Source organism: Myodes glareolus, chromosome 26 (genome assembly GCF_982192425.1).
Source record: "Myodes glareolus chromosome 26, mMyoGla1.1, whole genome shotgun sequence".
Taxonomy (NCBI): Eukaryota; Metazoa; Chordata; class Mammalia; order Rodentia; family Cricetidae; genus Myodes; species Myodes glareolus.
Window position 1 is genome coordinate 35879278 of NC_142051.1, and position 24643 is coordinate 35903920.

Genomic DNA, 24643 nt, shown 5'->3' on the forward strand with positions numbered 1-24643 from the left:
GAACGTGGATTGTGGAGCGTGGATTGTGGAACATGGATTGTGGAACATGGATCATAGAGCAATGGATTGTGGGACATGGATTGTGAAACATGGCCTGTGGAGCAATGGATCATGACGCAATGGATTCCAGGACTTACCCAATGTGGATCTGTAGTAGTTCAGCCAGTGAAGGAGGATATGCTTAACCTTCTTCTGTATTCTGATTAGTTCGATGGATGTTGCAAGGTCATGCATAAGGCTTATGTCCGCTCCTGGATCATCAGGGTCTGTGTCCACCGGGTCTGCTAACTTTGAAGCCTTTAAATGAGAAGATAAATATACACATTGATATCTGTGTATACATACACATATGTGAGGGAGACTGCTTGCTGTGTGGCCAGCAAACATCAATCCTCCATCCATCAACCCATTCACTCTGTAATCAGACTATCCAACGAGCGTTTACTAAGTGCTATTTATAACCCAGCAATGTGCCGGAAACGTGGGTTCAAGTCACACATGATAGCATATTCTTTGGGGACTATACTTAATGCCACTGAAATATATACTTACAAAGGTTATGTTATCATGATAAGAGAGAGAAGTCTGTTTTCCTATCCTCCAGGATCTACAGATCAGTGGAAAACCTTGGCAGGCTGACAGTCACACCACAGCAGAGACCATGTCAGAGCACACGAGTTATAAGCAGGGAGTTCAATGTTTAAGTGCACTGACTTCCCCTTAGCAGTGGCAGAGCTTATAAATATTCATGAACTATACGTAAAGTTATGAATATTCATTAACTATGTATTGAACATTTACGTGTAAAGGTACATATCATTATATATTTGTGCTCTCAGTTTTTGCACTATGCAAAGTCAGATGAAGACGGGCATGAAGCAGGAGGAATCTGAAGGGTCAGAGGAGTCAGGGAGCCATGTCAAGGCTGACGAAGTAGACGGAGAGCATTTTGAAGAATTTTCTCTATAGAAATCAGGCAATGAAGCTGATACTTCAGTTTGAAAAGTCAACCCCATCTGACAGGCATAGACTCGAACTTCCTTGTTTTAATGATTCCAAAAAGGACTTAAACATCAGTGGCTTTGATATAATCACCTAAACTATGAATGTTACAACCTAATCTCAACCTCAGAAACGGGTAAATAAAGTATATTTACCTCATGTTACTGAGGTTTTAATACACGAATAACATGAATGTATTTTCTGTCATTGGATCATCTCTTAGATTCATTATATTGGAAATCTGAAAATTTTCTACATTTAATTTTTTCGATTTATTTTATTACCTTTTGCGGAAGCGTGTCTTGCTGTGTGCATGTATGTCTACCGCATGTATGTCCTGTGCCTGCAGTGGTCAGAAGGGGGGTGTGGGGTTATGGATGGCTGAGAGCTACCATGTGGGTAATGGGAGCCAAACTCTGGTTCTCTGCAAGAGCAACAGGTGCTCTTAACAGCTGGATTCTCTCTCAGCTCAGGAAATCTGAAGGTTTTGATCAGTTAAGGAAACCTAAAGCTGGGTGTTGTGGCTCACACGTTTAGTCCCAGCACTCAGGAGGAAAGGCAGGCAGATCTCTGTGAGTTCGAGGACAGCCTGGACTACATAGTGAGTTCCAGGACAGCCAAGGCGGCACAAACCCTGTCTAGAAAAACAGAAAAAGAATGAAAGAGAGAGAGAGAGAGAATAAAATCTTAGATATTCCCCTTGAGTTTTCCTTTTATGTTGGACGCATTGATATAGACTTGTGAAAATTAAGTTTAAAAGTTTTACATAAAATGACTAAGTTCAAACATAACTGAAATATGAAGAGAACTTGAGAATCCCTTAATTTAATTAACGTTCTCGGTAAATTGTTAAGAACCTGAAAATATTTTGCTTATTAGGGTTATGAATGTGCATTTGAAGTACTTAAAGGAGAATGAAATACATTAAAATTATAAATATACTTCAAAATATGTAAAAAATTTTTTGGATACTGGGTTTCTCTGTAGCTTTGGAGCCTGTGCTGGAACTCAGTCTGTAGACCTGGCTGGCCTCGAACTCACAGAGATCCACCTGCCTCTGCCTCCTGAGTGCTGGGATTAAAGGCGTGCGCCACCACTGCTTGGCCCATTTTGAACAAATTTTTTAAGACTGTTTTGAGATTAAGTTCCTTAGATCCAAGCCGGTCTCCCACAAAGATTCTGTTTCAACCTCTCATGTGCTATAATTAGAACCGGGCACCACAACCCCTGGCGTTTTTAATAGGTAGCTCTAAAAAAAATTAATTTTAAATCTCAAATCAAATGATTATGTTTTTCTAGACACAAAAATCTCTTGGATATGAAAAGGATCCTCAGACTTGCTGCTTCAAGCTTTCCCTTGCATCTTCTCACTTCTCTTTACTGAACTGTTATCCTGACCTGTGACTGTCCTCAGAAGTCTTCCTCCCTCCCTCCCTTCCTCTATTCATCCTCCCCTCCTTCCCCTCATTTTACAAGACTTACTTTTTATGGTTATAATTTACATTTCCCTCTCCCCTTTCCTCCCTCCAAACCCTCCATAGCGTACGTTGGTGGAAAATTCTTTCATCCTTGCTGAAAACACAATTTGCTAGCAAAGACACTGAATGGAGTTGACCACACGTGCTAATTCACAGCCTGAGCACCATCTGTGGGAAATAAACTTCGAAAAGGCAGAGGCAAAAGGAGAAAGTATGCCCTGGGTGGTGGTGGTGCACGCCTTGAATCCCAGCACTCGGGAGGCAGAGGCAGGCGAGTCTACAAAGCGAGTTCCAGGACAGCCAGTATTGTTACACAGAGAAATCCTGTCTCAAAAACCAACAGAGAGAGAGAGAGAGAGAGAGAGAGAGAGAGAGAGGAAGAAGAAGAGGAGGAGGAGGAGGAGGAGGGAAGGGGAGGAGAGGAGAGGAGAGAAGAGAAGAGAAGATCTTCTCTGAGAATGCCATGCATGTCTCAATATTCTTTTCTTAAAAATACCATACAAATGAGAAAAAAACAAAACACTTAAAACATTAAAAGAATCATATCTCAAAAGTGAACAGAGACTGTCACCATTGAGAAGTTAATCATTATTCCTGCTGGATTAACCTTGAACTTTTCTTTAAGGGAAGGAGCAAGTGGGAAACTGCCGATGACCAGAGTGGCGTCAGGAGTTACAGGGGACTCCGTGGTCACTTTGAACCAACTGTGAACATGTCAGGTGACTGTCTCCATCCTGAGGAAGAAAACACAGGAAGGCTTCTACGTACAGAGCCCGTTCTTCCTCAAGGTTGTGGACCGTGACTAATTTCACGCCAGGGAAGAGCATAAACAATAGCTCTCCAACCTTCAGAACTAGGCACTGCCTTAGGATGCCACTCTGAGGTGGAGTCCTGGCTTGACCTGTGCGAGGCTCTGAGTCCAATCACTGGCCCACAAAAGACAAAATTTAAAAAGCCAAAATAATAATAACAAAAAACTTCAGCCCTTTAACAGTGCCGTTTTTTAAATTTTTTGTTGACTTGATTTCTGTACTAATATTACAGACTTCGCCAAGCTCTCGTTCTTATTGGTTTGATGCTGGAGAGATGACTCGGCAGTTAGAACACATGCTGCTCTTGCTGAGGAGCCAGGTTTGGTTCCCAGTATCCATGTCTACACGGATGCTCACAGCTGTCTTTTGTAACTCTACTTCTGAGGGATGCAATGTCTTCTTCTTGCCTCCACAGGCATCAGGCACAGACATTCTACGTGTGTGTGTGTGTGTGCGCGCATGTGTGTGCGCATGTGTGTGTGGTTTTGTATGTAAGCAAAACATTTATAAATCTTATAAGTAATATATTCAATATTGAATGTTAGACATGTGTCCTTTCAATCTTTTAATAGATACATAAGGTTTTTTTTTTCTTGGATATGAACCTGCTGCCTGTACTTCACTTCCCCCACAGTTAAAAATTTTATGAGCATGGAAGGGCCGTAGACTCTGAAGGCCCTCCTATGAGAAAGAAGCCACTATTAGCATGTTTCAGTTCATGCATAAATAAAATGAACACCATTCCCAGTTTCAGTTCATTCATAAATAAAATGAACACCATTCCAATTTCGGTTCATTCATAAATAACATGAACACCATTCCCAGCTTTGGTTCATTCATAAATAACATGAACACCATTCCAGCTTCAGTTCATTCATAAATAACATGAACACCATTCCAGCTTCAGTTCATTCATAAATAAAACAAACACCATTCCTAGCTTCAGTTCATTCATAAATAAAATGAACACCATTCCTAGTCATAATTTATATTAACCAGGAGTACAGAGCTTACCTGTCCAAGCTTTGGCAACTTGAGTCAAACACTAAACAAGCTGTAGGTGGGAGGAGCTACAGATGCCTGGGCCAATCAGAAAGCATGAACTGAGTATTCCCCATCTGAGACAGAGACCACCTAGCACCCCCTGGCTTTCTCAGACAACTCCTGTCTATGTTGGAACTGGAAGTCACTAGAATAACATGAAAAATAAAAGCCCCCACCCCCTTTCTCCAGCCAGCCAGATGGAAGCAACAGCTTGGCACTTACATCTCTGATCTGGGACATGAACTCTTGCATCCTGCATTTCTTTTTGTAGGTCGCCAACATTTCCTTAGCGTCCTGGGAAGCGGAGTTGATATCAGGGAACAACTGGGAGAGAGAGGAGCCTTTTTCAGAAGCTATGGCTAATGACACCCAGGGCAGCAAGACAGCTCAGCATTGTGAATTATAGAAATTCATGCCAATCCAGGATATTCAGAATGTTTGTAGTAATTCTACAAAGTAAAACTTAGCTCCCGCACATGTTCCTAGGCTTTCTTTTAATAACTGCACTGTTCACATAAACACACTCCAGATTTTTCAAGTTCCTAAAGTTTGATCAGAATTCCCTCAGGCTCTACTACTACTTAGTGACATGGAGACAGAAAGAATTTTATTTTCTTTTTCAGGCAATGTCTCCTTAATGCATCTGTGGTCAGTCTGTTACTCACTGTGTAGACCAGGCTGGCCTGGAACCCATAGTCTTCCTGCCTCGGCCTCCTGAGGGCTGAACTTATAGGCTCACCCCACTATACTTGGCTCCATATCTAAGTCAATGGTTTGCAACCTCCTTAACCTTTAATACAGTTCTCCATGCTATGGTGACCCCCAACCATAAAATTATTTTCATTGCCACGTCATAACCGTAGTTTCGCTACTCTTATGAAATAATGCAAATATCTGATATGCAACTCACAGGTTGAAAACCACCTGTCTAAGATGTCTAAGAAACATTTGGTCCACCTTATCAGGTAACGGTGGAGGCCTGTGTTTGACAGGTGCCAGCGACAGCTTCAGGCTTTGGGAACGCCTTTTGTAGATCAGGGTGACGGCGAAGCGCCCCGAAATAGTCACCGTGATGTGTTTATTTACCTGGAAGCAACAGAAAGGAGGATCATTTTGGGGCGTGGAATCTACTTTTACAAGTCAGGTGAAAGTAGGGCGTTTGCCTGATGCTACAGAAGGAAATGAGGAAGAGTTACCTGCAGGCCGCTTCCACTTAGACGCCAGAGACACAAGAGGTGGTCTTGTGTCACAAGCGCTGCTCACTGACTCACAGAAAGGGGGTGAATGGACAGAAAGAATTTCGCAAGTCATGGAGTCATATCTTAGAAAAGAAGACTGGATCCATTTTAGATTGAGGAAATCCTAGGTCAGTTCAGTCCTTCTGAGGTCTCATTCTGCCTCGAGTGACAGCAGCCTTTCCCTGCATGATAAGCTTAATACGATTCCCTTTCAGGCCAAGAAATGTGATTCATGACTGTCCGGTACTTACACATTTTCGAAGCCTTAACGTTGCTGTTAAAGTGGGAGCGTGTTTTATAAATGGTAAGAATGAGAAAGTTGAGATTACAAGGTGACTGTAGGGTTGAGAACGAAGCTCGGCATAGTGTACTGGTTGGTGTGTGCAAGGGCAGAGAGTTATATCCCAGAATGTAAGGGCTCTTCTTTAGGTACAAGTTACCCTCCTCTGCACCAGCTAAGGTAATCCAAAACTTTTTTTTATAATAATAAATAAATAATAAATATAATAAAAAAAATAATAGAATAATCTGTTTTGTAGGTAAAAGATAAGGAAATCCTGAAGTCAGAATATCAAGAAAGTCACACCCAGGATCTTGCCCAGTAGTTCCTTGACCTACTCCCTAGCCTTCCAGAAATGAACATCACTTTTTTAAGACATACCATCTGAAATGGAGCTATGGGTGTGTGTGTGTGTGCGTGTGTGTGTGTGCGTGTGTGTGTGTGTGTGTGTGTGTGTGTGTGTGTGATTTTTAAGTTGTATGGAAAGACACACTATTACTTCCCATGCAGGGGTGTGTGGTTTTATCAGTTGTGTAGAAAGATGCAACATTACTTTCCCTGCACTTGCTGACAGTGGGGTTAGTCACAGGAAAAGTGATGTGAACCACAGATGTGAACCAGGGGAGGGATTTTTTTTTAAGATTAGTAGATGTGTTAAAAAGAGTAGAATACAAGAGGGTTACTTTTAAAGCACTTTTATAATAAACATCTCCAGATGCGGTGGTCAGAGAATGATTTTCAGGACTTTCAGGAACTTCGCCAGTTTCCATCACGTAGGTTCTAAGTTTTCAGCTCATCGGGCTTGGCAGCAGGTGCCTTTACCTACTGAGACCTTTCACTGGTTGGCCCATAAAATTAATGCAACACCTTGTATTTTCTTTCTCAGTGAAGTCTTAGAAACCTGATGTGTATACCTGCAACCATTTCAAAGTTCAGTCATCAAAGTGGCTTTGTGGCTACCTGGACGTCACAGTTCTCAAAATGGTACCCTCAAGGTCACCTGTTCAGTGTACCACCTAAACAACTGCACGTGGTGGCCCTGCTTTATTGCAGTCTGTTTAGTTTATACACACACACACACACACACACACACACACACACACACACACAGCAACTATGTGTGAACCTAGAAAGTTGGCACTGGAGTTGCGGAATGGCAACCCAGAAGCCTTGGCAAGTGCTCTCAGAGTTTAGATCATTTGTTAACTTTCACCTAGCAGGATCCTTGCACTAAAAGTTCTATTTCTCACCTGCTTCCCCTTTTAGATTGTGAAATGTACTAACTTCAGTCCCATGTCCGTGTGTGACAATAGTCTTCTGCCACGTGGTAGCTCATGCTTGGAATTCCAGCATTGGGAGGCAGAGCTGGGATCCCTGAGCATCATCAGGCAGCCAATCTATCCTCACTGTTACGCTGCAGGCCAATGAGAGATCTCATTTCAAGGATGGTGGATGGTGTTTCCCCATGGTCTTTATATTCACATTCACACACACACACACACCTATTCACCCATGTCTTACACATATGAATACACACACTCACACATTTGAAAAGAATAATGAATTCTAAAACAATACCCCAATTTCAATTGGATCGTCAATTTTTCCCTTTGAAGGCCACATCCATTCCCTTACGATGCTTCCTTTTTTGCTGATCAGAATGCCTCCGTCCTGATTAAACATCATTGCTATGATCTTCCTAGGACAAAGACAGAAATGGGGCCAATTTAGAACAAGGAAATAATCACGGATTTAATAATTTGGCTAAGGTGATGGAAGCCACCAACATATAGCCTTCAAGAGCAAAAGAACACTTTTATCCTATTGCTGGAATATGGCTACTCTACCGCCCCAATGCTTCTTGGGAGCCAAGAGTGCTCAGTGGATTCAGACGGCCCATTTAGGATACACATCCTTTCCCATTCATTGCCCCCACCAATAGGGAACAAATGCAAGCCCTGCTGGCCTCTGTCGTATCATGTGACCGTGATTCTTTGACTATGGCTAATTGAATCGTGCAGGGACAACTGATCCAGGAATATGCTCCCTGCAGATGGATGCTTCCAGAGGTCACAGAAAAATATGGAGACGCAAGGCATTCAAGGGTGAGGGAAAGCAAACACAAAAACAAAAATCTAGTGGGACTATCACAGATTCCGGAGTGATTAACAGTCTTGGGCCGGATATGCTGCCATCCTAAAATAAGTCATGAATTCTGTCTTCATGAACAACGAGACATTAAAGCATTTAAACAGCAAATCGAAGAAGTGGTTAAATGGGTGGATAAGGAACAAAGTCTATACTGTGAGACTTAGAAAGTCAGACCCTTTAAATGACTCAGGAGAGAAGATAGCTCAGACTGGGATGGAGGTGAGAGAGACAGAGACATGGGCAAGGATTCATGAATAATCCAGAGCAGGGATTCTCAACCTTCCTAATGCTGCGACCCTTTAATACAGTTCCTCATGTTGTGGTGACCCTCAACCATACAATTATTTTTGTTGCTACTTCATAACTATAATTTTACTACTGTTGTGAATTGTAATGTAAATATCTGATATGCAGGATATCTGATATATGTGACCCCTGCGAAAAAGTCATCCAACCACTAAAGGGGTCATGGCCACTGACCTAGGGGCTGCTGAGAAGGCTCAGCAGACAAAAGGAGTATTTTGCAAACCTGATTAACTGGGTTAGGTCCCCAGAACCTGCATAAAGGTGGAAGGAAAAGACCAACTCTACAAAGCTGTCCTCTGACCTCCACATGCGTGCCACAGCACATGTGTGTCCCTGTCATCCACACAAAATAATAAATAAAAATTTTAAATATAAAAATAATATACACATATATGAATATCAGTATTCTGTTAACAGCCCCGTTATAATGGGTTTTCTCATTGAGAAGAGGCCAACAGTAAAAGCTGAGATCTACAGCAACCTCTAGAGCAAGCATCTGTGACACGGAGGAACAGTAAAGAATTCATAGGAGGGAGCTGGAGAGATGGTCTCAGGTATTCCATTATGGGACAGAATGTACACGAAGAGAGCAATGTAAGTTGGACTTCAGGGTCTGAACTTTGGGACTAGTTGCAGGTGGTAGATGTGACACCTGAAATAGTAGATGGTGGCCAGGCCAGGTGGGGTCAGCATAGCATTCGGAGTTAGGAGTGAGAATATAAAAATATCTGGGCCAGAATCAAGAGGGAGAAAATAACCAATCCCTACAAGTTTTCAGCAAAATCCTTCAATGGCAAACTAATACCCGGCTGCTCATCTATCTTTTGTGTTTGTACATCTCAAGGTAATGGAAAAATGACTGCTCAAAATAGAACCGAAGAAAAGACCCAAAAGAGAGAGAGAGAGAGACACTTCTTTTGTAGCTTATTAGGAACAAAATATAAGGCAAGATTGTACAATGTCTCAAGAGAACATGTGTCTCTTTCTCCATGCTCAGGAATCTAGATGCGGCCACGTGACTTGCCCGATTTTAATCAGCAGCCTGAAAGTACTCAGTGGGGTTCTTCTTCTTCATTCCTACTGCTGTGTAACCCAACCATCCCAGGAAGCAGCCTGCACTGGCCTGCAAGATGCCCAGCCAAGCTGCCTCCAAGCGAGCTCCGGCAGCCAGCCAGATACACCAGTCATCTCGCCTCCACGTCCAGGCTCAGAATCTCAGGATCACCATTACCGTGACTCACGGTTACTCATCCAGCATGGACTCGGCACTTGCCTTTCCTTCTCTCAACCTATTAAGGGCTGGAAAGGGTGGGGAGATCACTAGATTAAAGGCTAAGACCTTTCAATACTCCCTGTAACCACGTGGACTTGCAAAAGTTATTCATCTTGTTTGGACCTCAGTTCTCTTTGGTGAGAATTATGCTGAAATCATGGGGTTCCTGAGAAAATTAAATAAGATTTAGAGGGTGCTCTCTACTTACCCCTCCCTCCCCCCCCAGCAATACTTGGAAATTCTGGCCTCATGGCACAAACTGGTAATTCTAGCACTTTAGAAGTTGAAGCAGGAGGATCACAAAGTTTGAAGACAACCTGGTCTTAAACAGGGAGTTGGAGAGACCAAAGATTTAACTGAGCCTTAATCTTAAAGGATTCTGTTTTCCCTAAAGGCCACCTGGTATAGAACAGAGCCTTGACCCTGGCTCCAGAAATGGGCTGCCATAGCAGAAATTTGAACAGCTACCCTAAAATTGGCCAATTAAGAAGACAGGGAGGAGGGCCATACAATTTAATGAGGTCCAGATGGTCCTAGGAGACACCCTGTCCTTGAAGATACCTTGTCAGTTACTAATGGCTCTTTGTTAGGGTCTTCGTGCCCAAAAACTGACCAATGGTTTCAGAAACTCCCTTATCCTATGTACTCCTCACCCAGTCCCAAGACGACAGGCCTTCTTCTCCCCTGATTGTGGTATTTCCCCTTTAAAAGTTTGCTCTGCACTTCTCTCACCCGCTGCATTGCGTGGTGGGGGTGTAGTCTAAGCTCGAGTCTGAATATTATTAAAAACACTCATGTAATTTGCATCAGAAATCCGGCTTCATGAATTTACTTGAGGACTAGAAACTCGGACGTAACAAGATCAGCCCCTGTTACATACTGAGACCCTTCCTCACAAAACAAAACCACAGCTGATGCCACCAACCCACAAAAAAAAAAAAAAATCAAGTGAAATACATTTGCTCTTGGAGAAGCAATTACTTCTCTGTTCTGTTTACAGTGTCCTGGAACGAGACGTTCAATTAAAAGGCCAGAAAATTGCATCATGCCTCCTAATCTTTCCTTCCCAACTTTTAAACTAGCGTTGTTAAGAGGCAGAACGACCTTTTGAAAGAGCTTCCTCGGCCTTTGAAATGATTCCAGGTCCTGTCATCTCGATTTCATCTCAACATCAAAGTTGGGACAGGCCGGTATTTAGTGTGACGCACACAGTCACTTTGCGAGCCTGTTAATCTGTCTTCTGTGTATCTATGTTTTCAGAATCAAGCATTAGTCTTTTATTTCTTTAGGGTTTTTTGCTGACCTGTCTTGTCTTCGCTGGCGAGCTACTGACATGTTTTGGTAGCTGGCTTGGCTCACAGAAACAACCCGGAAGGGAAGCTGTATGAAGGGGCTTTACCGGAAGTGTAGTCAGCATGCCGGAAGTGCTGGATGCCACCGAAGCACAGGAACGCACATTTACAAACTTGCTGAAGAGGAAAAAAATGTTCTTGCTTCTTGTATGGCTTAATTCTCGTTTCCTATAATGTTTCCTAATCGTTCTTTTCAAACTTTGTTTCTTAAGGATTTATTTATTTATTTTGTATACAGTGTTCTGCCTGCAGACCAGAAGAGGGCAGCAGGTCTCATTACAGATGTTGTAAGCCACTATGTGGCTTCTGGGATTTGAACTCAGGACCTCTGGAAGAGCCAGCCACCAGTGCTCTTAACCTCTGAGCCATCTCTCCAGGCCACTTTCAAACTTCTTAATAGATGAAATTATAATCAACTGGAAGCCAGGAGAATTAAAAAATCAAGGGGCTAGGAAAACATGTAATCAGAGCTTATATGAAGTGGGAACTCCATCAAATGTGGAGGTCAAAGCAATCCCCGGGCGGGGGGGGGCTTCCTTCACCAGGAGGTGGCCTTATATGGGGCAATTATGATGCTGGCTTCTACCTAAAACTCTAAGAGCCAGAAAACATCCTCCTAAATCCACATCCAAACTTGTTGTGTTGAGATGGATAGGTAGATAGATAGACAGACAGACAGACAGATGATAAATAAGATAGATAGATGATAGATAGATGGTAGATAGAAGGTAGATTATAGATGACAGATAATAAATAAAAGATAAATAGAAGATAGATAGATAGATAGATAGATAGATAGATAGATAGATGTAGATATAGATATATAGATATACAGCACTTTGTTACTTGTTTTCCTTCTATGGTGTTTTAACTGCGTCACCAACTGAACTCAAGAGTAGGAAAATTAGCAGGTGGAAGTATGCAGAAAAATAATGCTCCAGAGAAACAGCAATTACAGTGAGCTGAGTACTGGCTTCCTCCAACTCAAGTCCCCAAGCCTCAGAATGTGACCTTACGTCAAAAATGGGGCCTTTGCAGATGTAGTTAAGAAGGTCACAATGGAATCATCCTGGGCTTGTGGTGGGTGCTAAAGCTAATACCAATGGCTATAGAAGAAGAGGAGAGGGCACAGAGAAGCAGAGAAGTGGGAAATAGTAGAAGGTAGTAAAGGCACAGCCAAGAACTCTGTGGCAGAAAAAGAAACACGTGTGGGGTGGATGCTTTCTCGGAGCCCAGTGTTGTCATCTCTGTCTTCCAGCCCGCCATGTGGGAGAGGACACAATCTACACACACTCATCTTATGGAGACTTTCAAGACAGCCTAGGAAATGAACATAGTCCACATCCACAACCAGTTACTATGGAGACCTGTAGCTCCTGCCACCTGCTTTTGGTTGATTGCCTTATTCTGACACCCCCTCCTCAACTCCCCAGCCTGCATTTGACCTTATCCTGACCCTCCCTGACATTTAAGGCCATTCCTTACCCTGCTTCCTTTCTGAGCTGTGGAGGTATGGCACTGGGGAGGAATCAGGGCTTGATTAAACTGGGAGACATGGTATAAAATCAGAAGGACCAAGTATGGGTCATATTCATAGCACCGGGATAAAGGTTCAAGGCCAACACTGTGAGGGCTTAACCTGAACAAACACTACTAAGTAATATTTTTGGAAGTCAAAGTCAAAAGACAAGTTCTGCAACAGAAATGGCTAAAGATTCTCACTTGGTCTGTTAGGAAGAACCATGGGACCCAAATCTCTCCATTTTCAAGAACGCATGAATAGGCCAGGGTGGTGATGGCACATACTTTTAATCCCAGCCCTCGGGAGGCAGAGGCAGGAGGATCTCTGTGAGTTCAAGGCCAGCATGGTCTGCAAAGTGAGTTCCAAGACAAGTTCCAAAGCTACAGAGAGAAACCCTGTCTCAACCCTCCCCCCTCCCCCCCAAAAAAACAACTCATAAATATTCCTTACATGAAAAGGGGACTTATGACTAACGACCTCAAGTGGGGAGTTTCTGTAGGTGGGCCAATGTCATCACAAGGACAGTTCAATAAATGATGTCTAAGAGTCAGGGTCAGAAAAGAAGACCTGATGTCATCAGGATTTGAAGACCTATCCTGCTGGCTTTGAACGTAAAGGAAGGGACCCGGAGCTCTGGCATGCAGGCTGCCCGCAGAAGCTGGAAAAGGCAAGGGGACAGGTTTCCCCTACAGTCTGCTAAACAGGATTAGTCTACATTGTCTCTATGTTTGTGGCCCTCTGTCACGGCAGCCATAAGGACATAATATACCGCCCTCTCCTCCTGGGCTGCTGGCCTCTCCCCTGTGGGAAGGGATTGCTCACCGCTTCCCAGACTTCCTCTGCAGGAAGAACTGAGGAGTGACTCCCATGAACAAGAAAGGGATGGGTCTCCTTCTCGGCCCGTCTAATGCGCTGGCCCACCTCCAGCTTGGCAGGCACCTTTATGCCTTCCTTGGCACCTTTCCTAGAACTGTAAAAAAATTTAAACACCAGTTCTGATGCTCCCTGGGAGGATTTCCCTCAGTCCTGGACCAAGCTGTTCATTGTCAGGTGCATACAGTCTTAACCTTGGTGTTCCCACTGTGCTTGGGGATTCTCAAATCTGCCCTCCCACATACTCTCTGCTAATCAGAATCAATGCTTCACAGGCCCTCCAGAGTTTGATTACCCACCTACCTACTCAGCTCCAAATTCAACTAATCTGTCTGTCTGTCTGCCTGCCTGCCTGCCTACCTATATGCCTCTCTCTCTTTCTCTCTCTCTCTCCATCTATCTATCTATCTATCTATCTATCTATCTATCTATCTATCTATCTATCTATCTATCCATCCATCCATCCATCCATCCATCCATCCATCCATCCATCCATCTATCTATCTATCTATCTATCTATCTATCTATCTGGGTACTGTCTATTTCTCTCTTCCCTTTTATAGGCAGTATCTCCCTGTGTAGCTCAACCTGACCTTGAACTTGGTGATCTTCTCCCCTTAGTCTCCTGGAAGATTACAGGCATGCCCCACCAGGCCCAGCTTCTGTCTTTTTTTTTTTAACTGCTTTATTGAGGTATGACTGGCATTTTTTAAAGGAACTTAATTACTATATACAACTTCATGAGCTTGGAGAACACTTCACAGCCATGAAACCACCTCATAGGCTGGGCCCTAGACATACACATCCCCTCCACGGGCTAGAGCTCTGTCCTAGCATTGCTCTCTTAGAATGCATTAAAAGCTTTCATTGTTACTTGTCTTATTAAGTCTCGGAGTCATAGCATTGAATCGGAACAATGGAATTTTGAAATAATGCTTGGGTTTTTCTGGTTGAAAAACACTAGGGCAGATCTGGAGGTACAGACCTGCAATCCCACGTCCTTAGGAGGCTGAGGCCAGAGACTCTCAAACTCAAGGCCTGCTTAAGAGTGAGTACAAAGCCAGAGTGAGAACCTACCACAAAAACAAAAGAAAAGCCAGGCAGTGGTGGCGCACGCCTTTAACCCCAAGACCTGGGAGGCAGAGGCAGGCAGATCTCTGTGAGTTCAAGGCCAGCCTGGTCTACAAACCAAATTCTAGGACTGTTAGGACTGTTCCACAGAGAAACCCTGTCTCAAAACAAAAACAAAAACAAAAACAAAAAGGGGGTGGGGTAAGATCAGCAGAAAGGTCCAGGGGCAAAGATGCTTCCCATGCATGCCTGAATTTGATCCCCAAAACTCATGTGAGTGTGGAAACAGAGAAACAACACCAGAGTTGTCCTCTGACCTCCAAGCATATACCATGGCATTATGTTCATAAATAAATAAAATACCAACGATAAAGTCAAAAAAGCTTTGAGAACATAGCTCCAAGTGTTTGCCAAACATGCTCAAGGTCCTTGATTCAATCCCCCAGAAACACAAGGGTCAAAAGAAATCCCTGATGGCTGTATAGTCTGTTATCTGGCTATAAACACTGAGTACAGACTGCTGTCCTTCATTTTAACCCACATACAAAGCAATGCATTTAATTCCTGTCTACACACATACATGCTCCAAGTAGTACCACCATTCACATGCTTACCGTCCTGAATGGCTGTGCTATCCAGCAGTGAGGGACCCCTTCAATGTGCTCTCATCTCTGTCTATAGTCTTTGCCCCCGACTTATTCCCAAATCTCTTAGATCACATAAGCATCACTCATGGCTTCCGACAAGAATCGTGAGAATTCAGAAAGGTCAAATTCGTAGCTTTTGAGATAGAATGGCACATCCCATTTTACTGTCTACGCAAGACGTTTGCACTGCCATTCTATAAATCGCCCGTGACCCACGCAATCAACAAACACAATGATAAAGTGAAACAACAGAGCCACGTGAGGAACAATTTCTCAGCTCCAGAGGGATTTCGATGGCGATCTGTTCCCAGGGGCAGGGCCGGGGACTGAGTGGGACTCAAGAGTCCGGAGACATTTTCAGGGACAAATATCTAAGAATCACAGCTCTGCTGGGCTTTGGGGGGGCAGCCTCGTAACTGGAGGCCCCTGTCCTGGCTTCCTATTTCCTGAAATACTCCCTGCAGCAGTAAGGGCGGTCAGTGGCTTCCAAGTCTTTCTGTTCATAAGGTCTCTTACCAAGGAGACCTCTCACAAAACAGCAGAGATTTCCATCCCACATCCCCTGTGTGCCCCTTATCCTGACTTGTTTTTCTCTATGACACTTTTGTCCCCCTGATATGGCATCTATTTAGGTATCTTCTTGTCTCCCTCCACTAAAATGTAAGTGATATACTTGGTGCCTACACTCATGCCCTGGGAAGATTTTTAATCAATGCATCCCTATATACTGTATGGGCAGCTTTTTCTTTCAAGAATTCAGCTCCCTCCACAGAGTCCTAAGGACAATGTTTTTATGAATGAAAATCAAGAGAAGAGAAAGTTCTACGAACTGTAGAGAAGAAAGTATATTCTTTTGTGTTTGGGTGAAAGTTCTGTAAATATTTAAGGTCAATTTAGGTTATGGTAACAATTGGCACCAGCATTTCTCTGTTTAGTTTTTGCCTGAATGACCCATCTATTGGCTAGAGTGGAGTATTGAAGTGGCCCACTATTACTATGTAAGGGTCAATATGTGAGATATGTATGTATTTTATATAGTAGTGTTTCTTTTATAACTTGAGTGCCCTTGTTTGGGCATAGATGTTTAGAATTGTAATATTCTTGTGGTGGGCTTTTCCTTTGGTCAGTATATAGTACCCTTGTCTAGCTCTTCAGATTAGCTTTGGTTTGAATTCTATTTGATCAGATATTTAAATGACTAAACCAACTTGGATTCATTTGCTTATCTTTTTTGTTTTTGTTTGCTTGCTTGCTTTTTTTTTTTTCTAGACAGGGGTTCTCTGTAGCTTTTGGAGCCTGCCCTGGAACTTGCTCTGTAGATCAGGCTGACCTTGAATTTACAGAGATCCGCCAGTCTCTGCCTCCCAAGTGGAAGTACCTTGTGGCCCCGATTACAGGTCAACCAAGACCAAGAGATTTGGATTAAAAGTGGGTCTTCACACTTCAGATGATTGAATTAAGAAAAAAAAATCCCTCACAGGTATACCCAGTCATTGGGTTTTATTTAATTCCAGATGTGGTCAAGGTGACAACCAAGACTAGCCATTACACTGGGTATACAAACCATTCTTAAGGCCAGGACCAATGTCCAGCCAACTCAAAACAAACTCAACTAGATGCCAACAAAAACAAGCTCAGTTAGTTTTGTTAGCTTCTGTCTTAGAATACTTGTCTGGTTTTTGCTTGTTTGTTTTTTGCTTATATCTTATGGTTCCCAATTTTGTGGTTTTAGGGACTTTTAGTCTCTGTGTCTATATGTGTTTCTTGTGTTTTTCCTTTGGCTCTTTGTTTCTTTGTTCATTGTTTGCTTTGTCTTGTTCAGGTTTGCTTGTTTTTAATCTTTTTATTTTATTTTTTTACATGCCTGCTTGTTTTCTAAAGACAGAGAGCAAAAAAGAACATGGATTTGGATGGGTGGGAAGGTGGGAAAGATCTGGAAGGACTTGGCGGGAGGGGAAACAATCAAAATATATTGTATGAAAAAATCTATTTTTACTAAAATAAAGTCTTGGGGGAGAATCAGGAAAAGAAACCGTGCTGGGGTAGTAGCGCACGTCTTTAATGCCAGCACTCAGGAGGCAGAGGCAGGTGGATCTCTATGAGTTCTAAGCCAACTTGGTCTACATAGTGAATTCCAGGACAGACAGAAATATGTAGATAGACTCTGTCTCAAAAAAAAAAAAAGAAAAGAAAAGAAAAGAAAAAGAAAGGAGGGAGGGAGGGAGGGAGGGAGGGAGGGAGGGAGGGAGGGAGGGGAGAAAGGAAGGCAGGAAGGACGGAAGGAAGGAAGGAAGGAAGGAAGGAAGGAAGGAAGGAAGGAAGGAAGGAAGAAGCAAATCCCCATTTGGCTCAAACTAAGGAGAACTTTTAGAGACAGAGCAGAGATGAGGCTCCTAGGTGGCAGAATGACAAAACCAGAGAACAGACAGCCCCAGAAAAGAACCCCCAAGAACACTAGAAAGGTTGAGGGAGATTCGAGACTTCGTGCAGCTCTAGGCGGGAGCCCTGCAAGCATTACCTGGCTTGTAAGAAGGCTGTGCCGGACTGAAACCTTGCCTCTCATATGCGCTCCCTTTGCTCTCACAACATCCGCACATGGATGGCACAACTAAACAGAGACCCGCAGAATTTAGCCTATGTGAACGCGCAATCCTATGTATGAAGCTTTGAACATATATGACTATATGCACATATGTATTTTATAGATGCATATTTCATTATCCCTAACACCTTTGCCGATCAGACTGGCCACTTAGAAAACGACGCCGGCGTCGTCTCTTCTCTCGCGGCTTTACTTACCCACAGATTCTGGCTTACCTGGCATCTGACTTACCTACGAGGACACGAAATGCTACCACATCCAAAGGGTGTAAATGTCCCCAGGATAACAGGATTCGGCCAATCACTGAATATGTTGGTGTACAGGCCACCCCAAGGAAGATCAGAGTAACTCTGGCAGACAGCCAAGCGGCCAGAAGGATAGGTGAAATCCAGGTTAAGGAACTGACATTGCTTGAACAACATGAACGTTAATGGTTCTTCCTTACAAAGATATTGTCTTTCCCGCATACATTCTATTTTTATTTTATTTATTAATATTTTGAAACAAGGGTTTTTTGTTGTTGTTGTTGTTGTTGTTTCATTTTGTTTTGGGGCTTTGAGGGGAGTGTTTGTTTTTGAGACAGGGTTTCTCTGTGTAATAGCCCTGACTGTCCTGGAACTCTGAACTCTGAACTTTCGTAGACCAGGCTGGCTCGAACTCACAGAGATCTGACTACCTCAGTCTACCAAGTGCTGGGACCATGCCTGGTTCTGAGATAAGGTTTAACTATCTAGCCCTAGCAACCCTCAAAATCATGATCCTCTTGCCTCAGCCTCTCAAATGCCAGGATTACAGGCACACTCACCATACCTCAATCTGCTATTATTTTTTTTAATTGGTTATTTTTGGGATAAGACAGTGGGGAGTCTAAAGAAGGCGACCCTTTCTTATAGCCACAGAGCCTGTCGATGGCGGGGTGGGCCAATGTACAAGCTTCCTTGGCTGCTAGATGCATGCTCTTCCTTTCCCCAGCATGGTCACATTCCTGCATGTTCTCGTTTAGCTCCACATTCTTCTAACACAATCTGTGGATTCTAAGAGGGAGTCTAATCAGAGTGGTCCTGATAATGACCACCAAATGGACGCCAAAGTGTCTGGGTACTACCTAGTGCCACCCGATGATAATGATGCTGTCCCAGCAAAGAGCAGTGGGGACAGATTCCCCCCATCAGCATCTGTGGGCAGATCCAGGCCTAGTGGGGACTGAGGACTAACAACAGATCTGTCAATCATTTTGCAAAACTGGCCTGTACTAATATCTACAAGATGGAGTGTAACGGAATCTCGAAGGCTTTTTTCATTTTGGCTTTGTAGGAACTGACTCCCCAAATCCCTCTTTTCTTGAAGCCAGTTTCTCTAGCTGCTAAATCACCACATGGTCCCCATTTCTCGGTCAGAAAATGAAGCAAGTGGAACTTATTTTCTCGGAACCACAAGAGCCCTTGGATGCTTAACAAAAATACCAGAGGGTCTCTGAACAAGAAGGAGGAAGGTTTGGAAATCAGGGGCTTGCATCCACTCTGTTTGGGGGCTCCTCTTCCTGGCCCAGTGTGACAGGACGCGAATGGTTGGGGTAAAGGAATTGAAGAAACACTGGGCTCTTCCCCCAGTGTTTCCTGACCTAATATTTCTGCTGGGTGGAAACCCCCAGATGTCAGCACCAACCACCAAGTCCTGCCTCCCTCACCTCCCTTTCCTCTGGGGAATCTCATGAGGATATTAGGTCAGAGACGAGCCATCTACCAGGGCATAATGGAACTTCTTCATCTCTGGGTTGGCCTCTCCCATAGCTGGCATCTGAGCCTTCCCTACCAGCAATTCCATCCAGAAAACCTGGGGTCCCTGGGGGCCCTCTTCCATCTCCTCCTTTTTTTCCGGGTCATTGTAGTGGCGCAGAACCAGTTGTTTGTTGAATCCGTCTCTTTTTTGTTTAGCTTCTTCCCTCTTTCTGTGCAAAAGAAAAGAGTTCAAGGTGTGACTACTTTCCTGGTCTTGTCTGGCTAAGGACTCAGAGGTCTCTGTGGCTTCCTCCTGCTCATCTAAAGCAATCAGTTGTCTCTAAATCAGAACTGGATGTTGAAGTAGATTCTACCCAGCCCTTAGCCAAGCCTTCGCTATGCGCTATTTTTAAGCAGTTACTAGGTATCTCCTGTGAGCCTGGTGCCAGAGGCTGTAAGGAAAGGTAGGGCAACCAAACAGCCCCTGACTTCGCAGGGCCAGAAGGAACCACACCGCGAGAATTAAGCTTGAGAACTAATTCTTCCGTGTGGTGTTGAACACTTGAGGCAAAACGTTAACCTCCTCTAAGCCTTATACTCTTGATCTATAAAAAAGGGTAAAATAAGATCTCACAGAGGGACTGGAGAGATGGCTCAGCAGTTAAGAGCTCTTCCAGAGGACCTGGGTTCATTTCCCAGCACCCATATGGTAGCTCACAACTGATGGAGAACCTCCTTCACCCAATGGTCTTGAAGAGCCTGGACCAGGTTGGGGCGTGACTTTGGGTACCAAAAAGCCACAGTCCTGCCCCCATCAGCCTCTTCTTCCTGCGCTCTACAACTCGATGTTGGACCCCCGTTCCTGTTCCATGAGTTTTCCCTTTTAATAAAGAAAAACCTTAGAGTACTCTATTTGGAGTTAGCTTGGGATTATCTGACTTGTGTTCAGTATCATACAACTGTCAGTAACCCCTGTTCCAGGGGATCTGACATCTTCACACAGACAGTCACACATGCAGGCAAAACACGAATGCACATGAAACAAAAATGTCTCACAGGAATGTAAGTATTCCATGCACGCATGAGCACACACATCAAGCCCAGTGTTTAGCTTGTGCCCCATAAACACTGCTTGTATTTGGTACGGTTCTGCAGGTGACGTGAATGTGTTATTGATCATGTGATGGTCATGGAGGCGGGAGATGAATAGAAAAGCAACTAGTTTCTAGGTTTCCAACCAAGACAGGGAGCCATGCTCTTTCTTAGAACATAGAGCCAGTCATGCACGAATATAAATGGGGCTCCTTCCAACAGGCAAAGCCAGCATTCTTATAAGAAAGAAACTGATTATCACCATTCCAAAGACAGTACCCATGTTACACAGCTACATGTAAAACCAGGGTTCAAGGCCATGCCGTCAAGATCCACCAAATCAGCCAATGAAAACAAGCCCTCTTCGAACCCAGCTCAGCTTTTTGACTCCAACACGTGTGAACATGCTAATGCAGGAAAACCCACCATACATTTGCATGCCTAAGCATATCAGGTAAAGCTGTTTGGCAATATACCATCAAGAGAAGCCGGGAGTCAGGTTTGCAAGGATGAGGTCACACACTAGAGAGACCTCCCTGGCTCTCTGGCAGACCATCGTTATCTATTTGCTATCTGCATGAACTGGTCTCTATTCCATGGTCTCAGTGACCAGAAGTACATTGCTGGGCTCATGAGACAGGAGCCCAACAATTTAGACAGAATAACAGAATGGAATCGGGTAGGGCCCAGTACTTGAGAAGGATGGGATGGACCAGGACTCGAATTGAGAATGGAAACAGTTCTTAGAGATTTACCATGTTATAGAGAGGTACTGGGGGAGAATGCTCTTGTACACTGTAAAGATTTGTCACTCATATTGGTTTAATAAAATGTTGATTGGCCCGTAGCCAGGCAGGAAGTATAGGTGGGTGATCAAACTTAGAGAATTCTGGGAAGAGGAAAAGAGAGAGTCAGTCACCAGCCAGATGCAGAGGAAGCAAGATGAGAATGCCTCACTGAGAAAAGGGATCAAGCCATGTGGTTAAACATAGACAAGAATTATGGATTAATTTAAGCTTTAAGAGCTAGTTAATAATAAACCTGAGCTAATAGGTGAAACAGTTTATAATTAATATAAGCTTCTATGTATTTCTTTGGGACTGAACAGTTGTGGGACCCGGCGGGACAGAAATTTTCGTCTACAGAGAGGAGCTAAAAACAAATGAATTTCAGAAACAGCCTGAAAACAAATGTCTAACACTGCCCTGGGCAAGTCCCTTCAAATAATCACATCAGATGAGGAAGCCTGGTGTTTTCACGTTGAGATTCAATTGAAGTTTCCTCAAAGAGAGCTGACAGACGTCAGCAAGGCTCTTGGGGTGTTTGGGAGAACTGGATTCTGTGTGTGTCTCTGTGTGTGTGTGTGTGTGTGTGTGTGTGTGTGTGTGTGTGTGTGTGTGTGTCAGGGTTGGGGTAGCTGTATCATGAGAGAATGCACACGTTTGAATTGTGCCGGGAGGGGTTTGGAACATGGAAAAAGCAATTTTGAAGAGGAAAGTATAAAAAGGATTGAGAACGGGCTGAAGGGATGGCTCAGCCATTAAAAGCCCTGGCTGCTCTTCCACAGGACCCAAGTTTGATTTCCAACCTCCAGGTGGTTGCTAACAACGGGCTGTAATTCCAGTTTCTGACTCTCTACCGCCCTCTTCTGGTCCCTGTAGGCATTACATGTATGTGGTAACTGCAGGCAAAACACCCTTACACATAAAATAAAGAATAAATAAAAGTTAAAATTTTCAAAGAAGAACTGGATAAATAATTGAAAATAATTCAGTTGACTAACAAAAAGAGGAGGTGGGCAGTAGCCATGCCACTGTTCAAGAAACCAGAACCAGGGTGGTGGATGTTTGCCAAATGTACCACTTGGTAGCTGGAAAAAATGGAAATTCTGGATTAAAACAATTTCTTCCTCCCTCCCTCCCTCCCTTTCTCCCCCCCTCTGTCTTTATCTGTCTGTCTGTCTCTCTCTCCTCTCTTGCTTCCCTCTCCCTGCCTCTCCTTTCTTTCCTGTCTTCTCACAAATGAGAGTCAAATAAGTTATCAAGAACTAGGCAATGTCTCTGTCCTGTGATGTACGGTCCCTGTCTACAGCATTGGAGATGAGGCTGGGCTTCAAGTCTGAGATTGGGGATTCCTATGACTTCTCAGAGACCCATGGACAATGATAGTGGAGACAAACCACACATAGGAAACAAAAAATAAACAAACCAAGTGGGTAGAATTTTTTTTTAACGATATGACTGATGCAAGACACTTACAGATTGCGTCAGTGGCACATGTGTATGATACCTCCGTCTATAATCATTGGGGTGGGGGTGGGGCAGAATGGCAGCTTAACAAAGTGCATTTTGAAACCCACCCGGAAACGTGAATCTAATTGCTATTTTCCAAGCCCAGACCCTGGCACTTCCATTTGTTGCCTAGACATGAGTCTACTTCTCTTTGATTTTCTGCAGTTTGACCTTTTGAATTGTGCCAAAAGCAATCCTGCCTCTCAGGTGTGAATCCTTTTCAACACCGGGGAGGGCATTCTCCCCTCCTTACCAAGGGGACCAAAAATTAAGACAACGAAAACTCCTGTACAAAAATCCACAAGGTGCAAACTTTTGGGTCTATAACAGTCCTGCCAATCAAATACGGAGTGGGCGGTGATATTCAAAAAAGTTCCCCGTGAGCTTTGGAAAGCGCTGCTTTCTCTGCCAATGACCTTAACAGGTTCAGAGACACAGTGTCCTTTTGTGTGCAGACCAAGAGCCCAGGGTAAGCAAGGGTGACCTTTCTGTTGCTTTTCTCATGGCTTTGGCAGTGCCCGATTTCTCCAGCAGGTGAGAATTACCTCGAAATTCCCATAAAATCAGCCTAGGGATCTCAGAACAGGCTAAAACCAGGAAAAGGTGGTCACTGAACAGGCTAGGCAATCTCAGGAAAAGGTGGTCACTGAATACAAGACCAGAAGTATACATTGAGAATGTGTCGCCCACTTCTAGATGGGAGAATCAAAGTACAGCAAAGACAGCCAGCCCTGGACAGTATGTTCACAGGGCTGGGGAGATGGGTAAAGGCTGGAGATAGTTCCATTGGTAGAGGACTTGCCTTGCAAGCACAGGGACCTGAGTTGAATCTCCAGAACCCATTTTTTAATTTTTTTAAAGATGTATTTATTTATTTATTTATTATGTGTACAGTGTTCTGTCTGTATGTATGTTTGCTGGCCAGAAGAGGGCACCAGATCTCATTACAGATGGCTGTGAGCCACCATGTGGTTGCTGGGAATTGAACTCAGGACCTCTGGAAGAACAGTCAGTGCTCTTAACCTCTGAGCCATCTCTCCAGCCCCAGAACCCATTTTTAAAAAGCCAAGTGCTGAAGTGCACACTTGTAATCTTAGCCCTGGGGAGGCAGATTTGCTGGCTAACCAGCACAGCTTATCTGACAAGCTCTAGACTAGAGATAAACACTGTCACACACACAAAAAATGAGATGGACAGCTCCTGAGGTTGTTGTCTGGCCTCCATACACACAAACACCCTCCACGCATATAAAGACCTGCACACAGATACACATAATTTTGTGTGGTTTATATCTACACATGTGTGTGCATGTAAATGTCTACACACATGCTCATGTAGAGGCCAGAGCTTGACATCACATGTTTTCTTCAATCCATTCCTCTTCTCTCTTTGGAAGTTCACGCTTTCATCAAGGCTAGCCGGCCAGGGAGCTCTACCCATCTACCTCTCTCCATCTCTTCACTACAGTGTATACTCCTGGTACTGCCTTACTCAGCTGCACAATCTCATTCAATTGCTTTCCACAGCTCAGTGATACAGACCCTATGAGGGTCCTGACTTTACACGAGGAGCCTAAAGCTTTGAGAAATCAAATGCCTCCTGTCCCACAGTTGACAAATGAGAAAGCATGAGAGTCGTTCAAACTTCAACATCCAAAGTCTAAACTGTCCTCTCATGGTGACCAGGGCTAAGAAATGTTAGAGGGTTAGAGGTAAAAGCAAGTCAGGGATACCCAGTCTAGTACTGTACACCACCACACTCCAGAGAAAAATGCTGTGGGATCATGCTCTTGTACACTGTGAGATTTGTCACTCATATTGGTTTAATAAAAACACTGACTGGCCAGTCGCCAGGTAGGAAGTATAGGCGGGGCAACCAGACTAGGAGAAAT

General features: G+C 43.8%; 1 protein-coding gene across 4 annotated transcripts in view; it reads right to left on the minus strand.

The window, feature by feature from the left end:
* LOC125389680 (uncharacterized protein C3orf20-like) overlaps window positions 1-24643 on the minus strand; it is a 71577-nt gene that overhangs the window by 31767 nt on the left and 15167 nt on the right. For all 4 annotated transcript variants that reach the window (XR_015736756.1, XR_015736757.1, XR_014999799.2 and 1 more), the window contains exons 8-13: window positions 19372-19599; window positions 17883-18032; window positions 7433-7553; window positions 5294-5422; window positions 4559-4660; window positions 138-297 (exon numbers count right to left, since the gene is read on the minus strand). Coding sequence is in view for 1 of the 4 variants with exons in the window: in XM_087902036.1 (XP_087758162.1) it covers window positions 138-297; window positions 4559-4660; window positions 5294-5422; window positions 7433-7553; window positions 17883-18032; window positions 19372-19599 (890 nt within the window). In the remaining 3 variants the exon portion in view is untranslated. The remainder of the gene's footprint in view (window positions 1-137; window positions 298-4558; window positions 4661-5293; window positions 5423-7432; window positions 7554-17882; window positions 18033-19371; window positions 19600-24643) is intronic.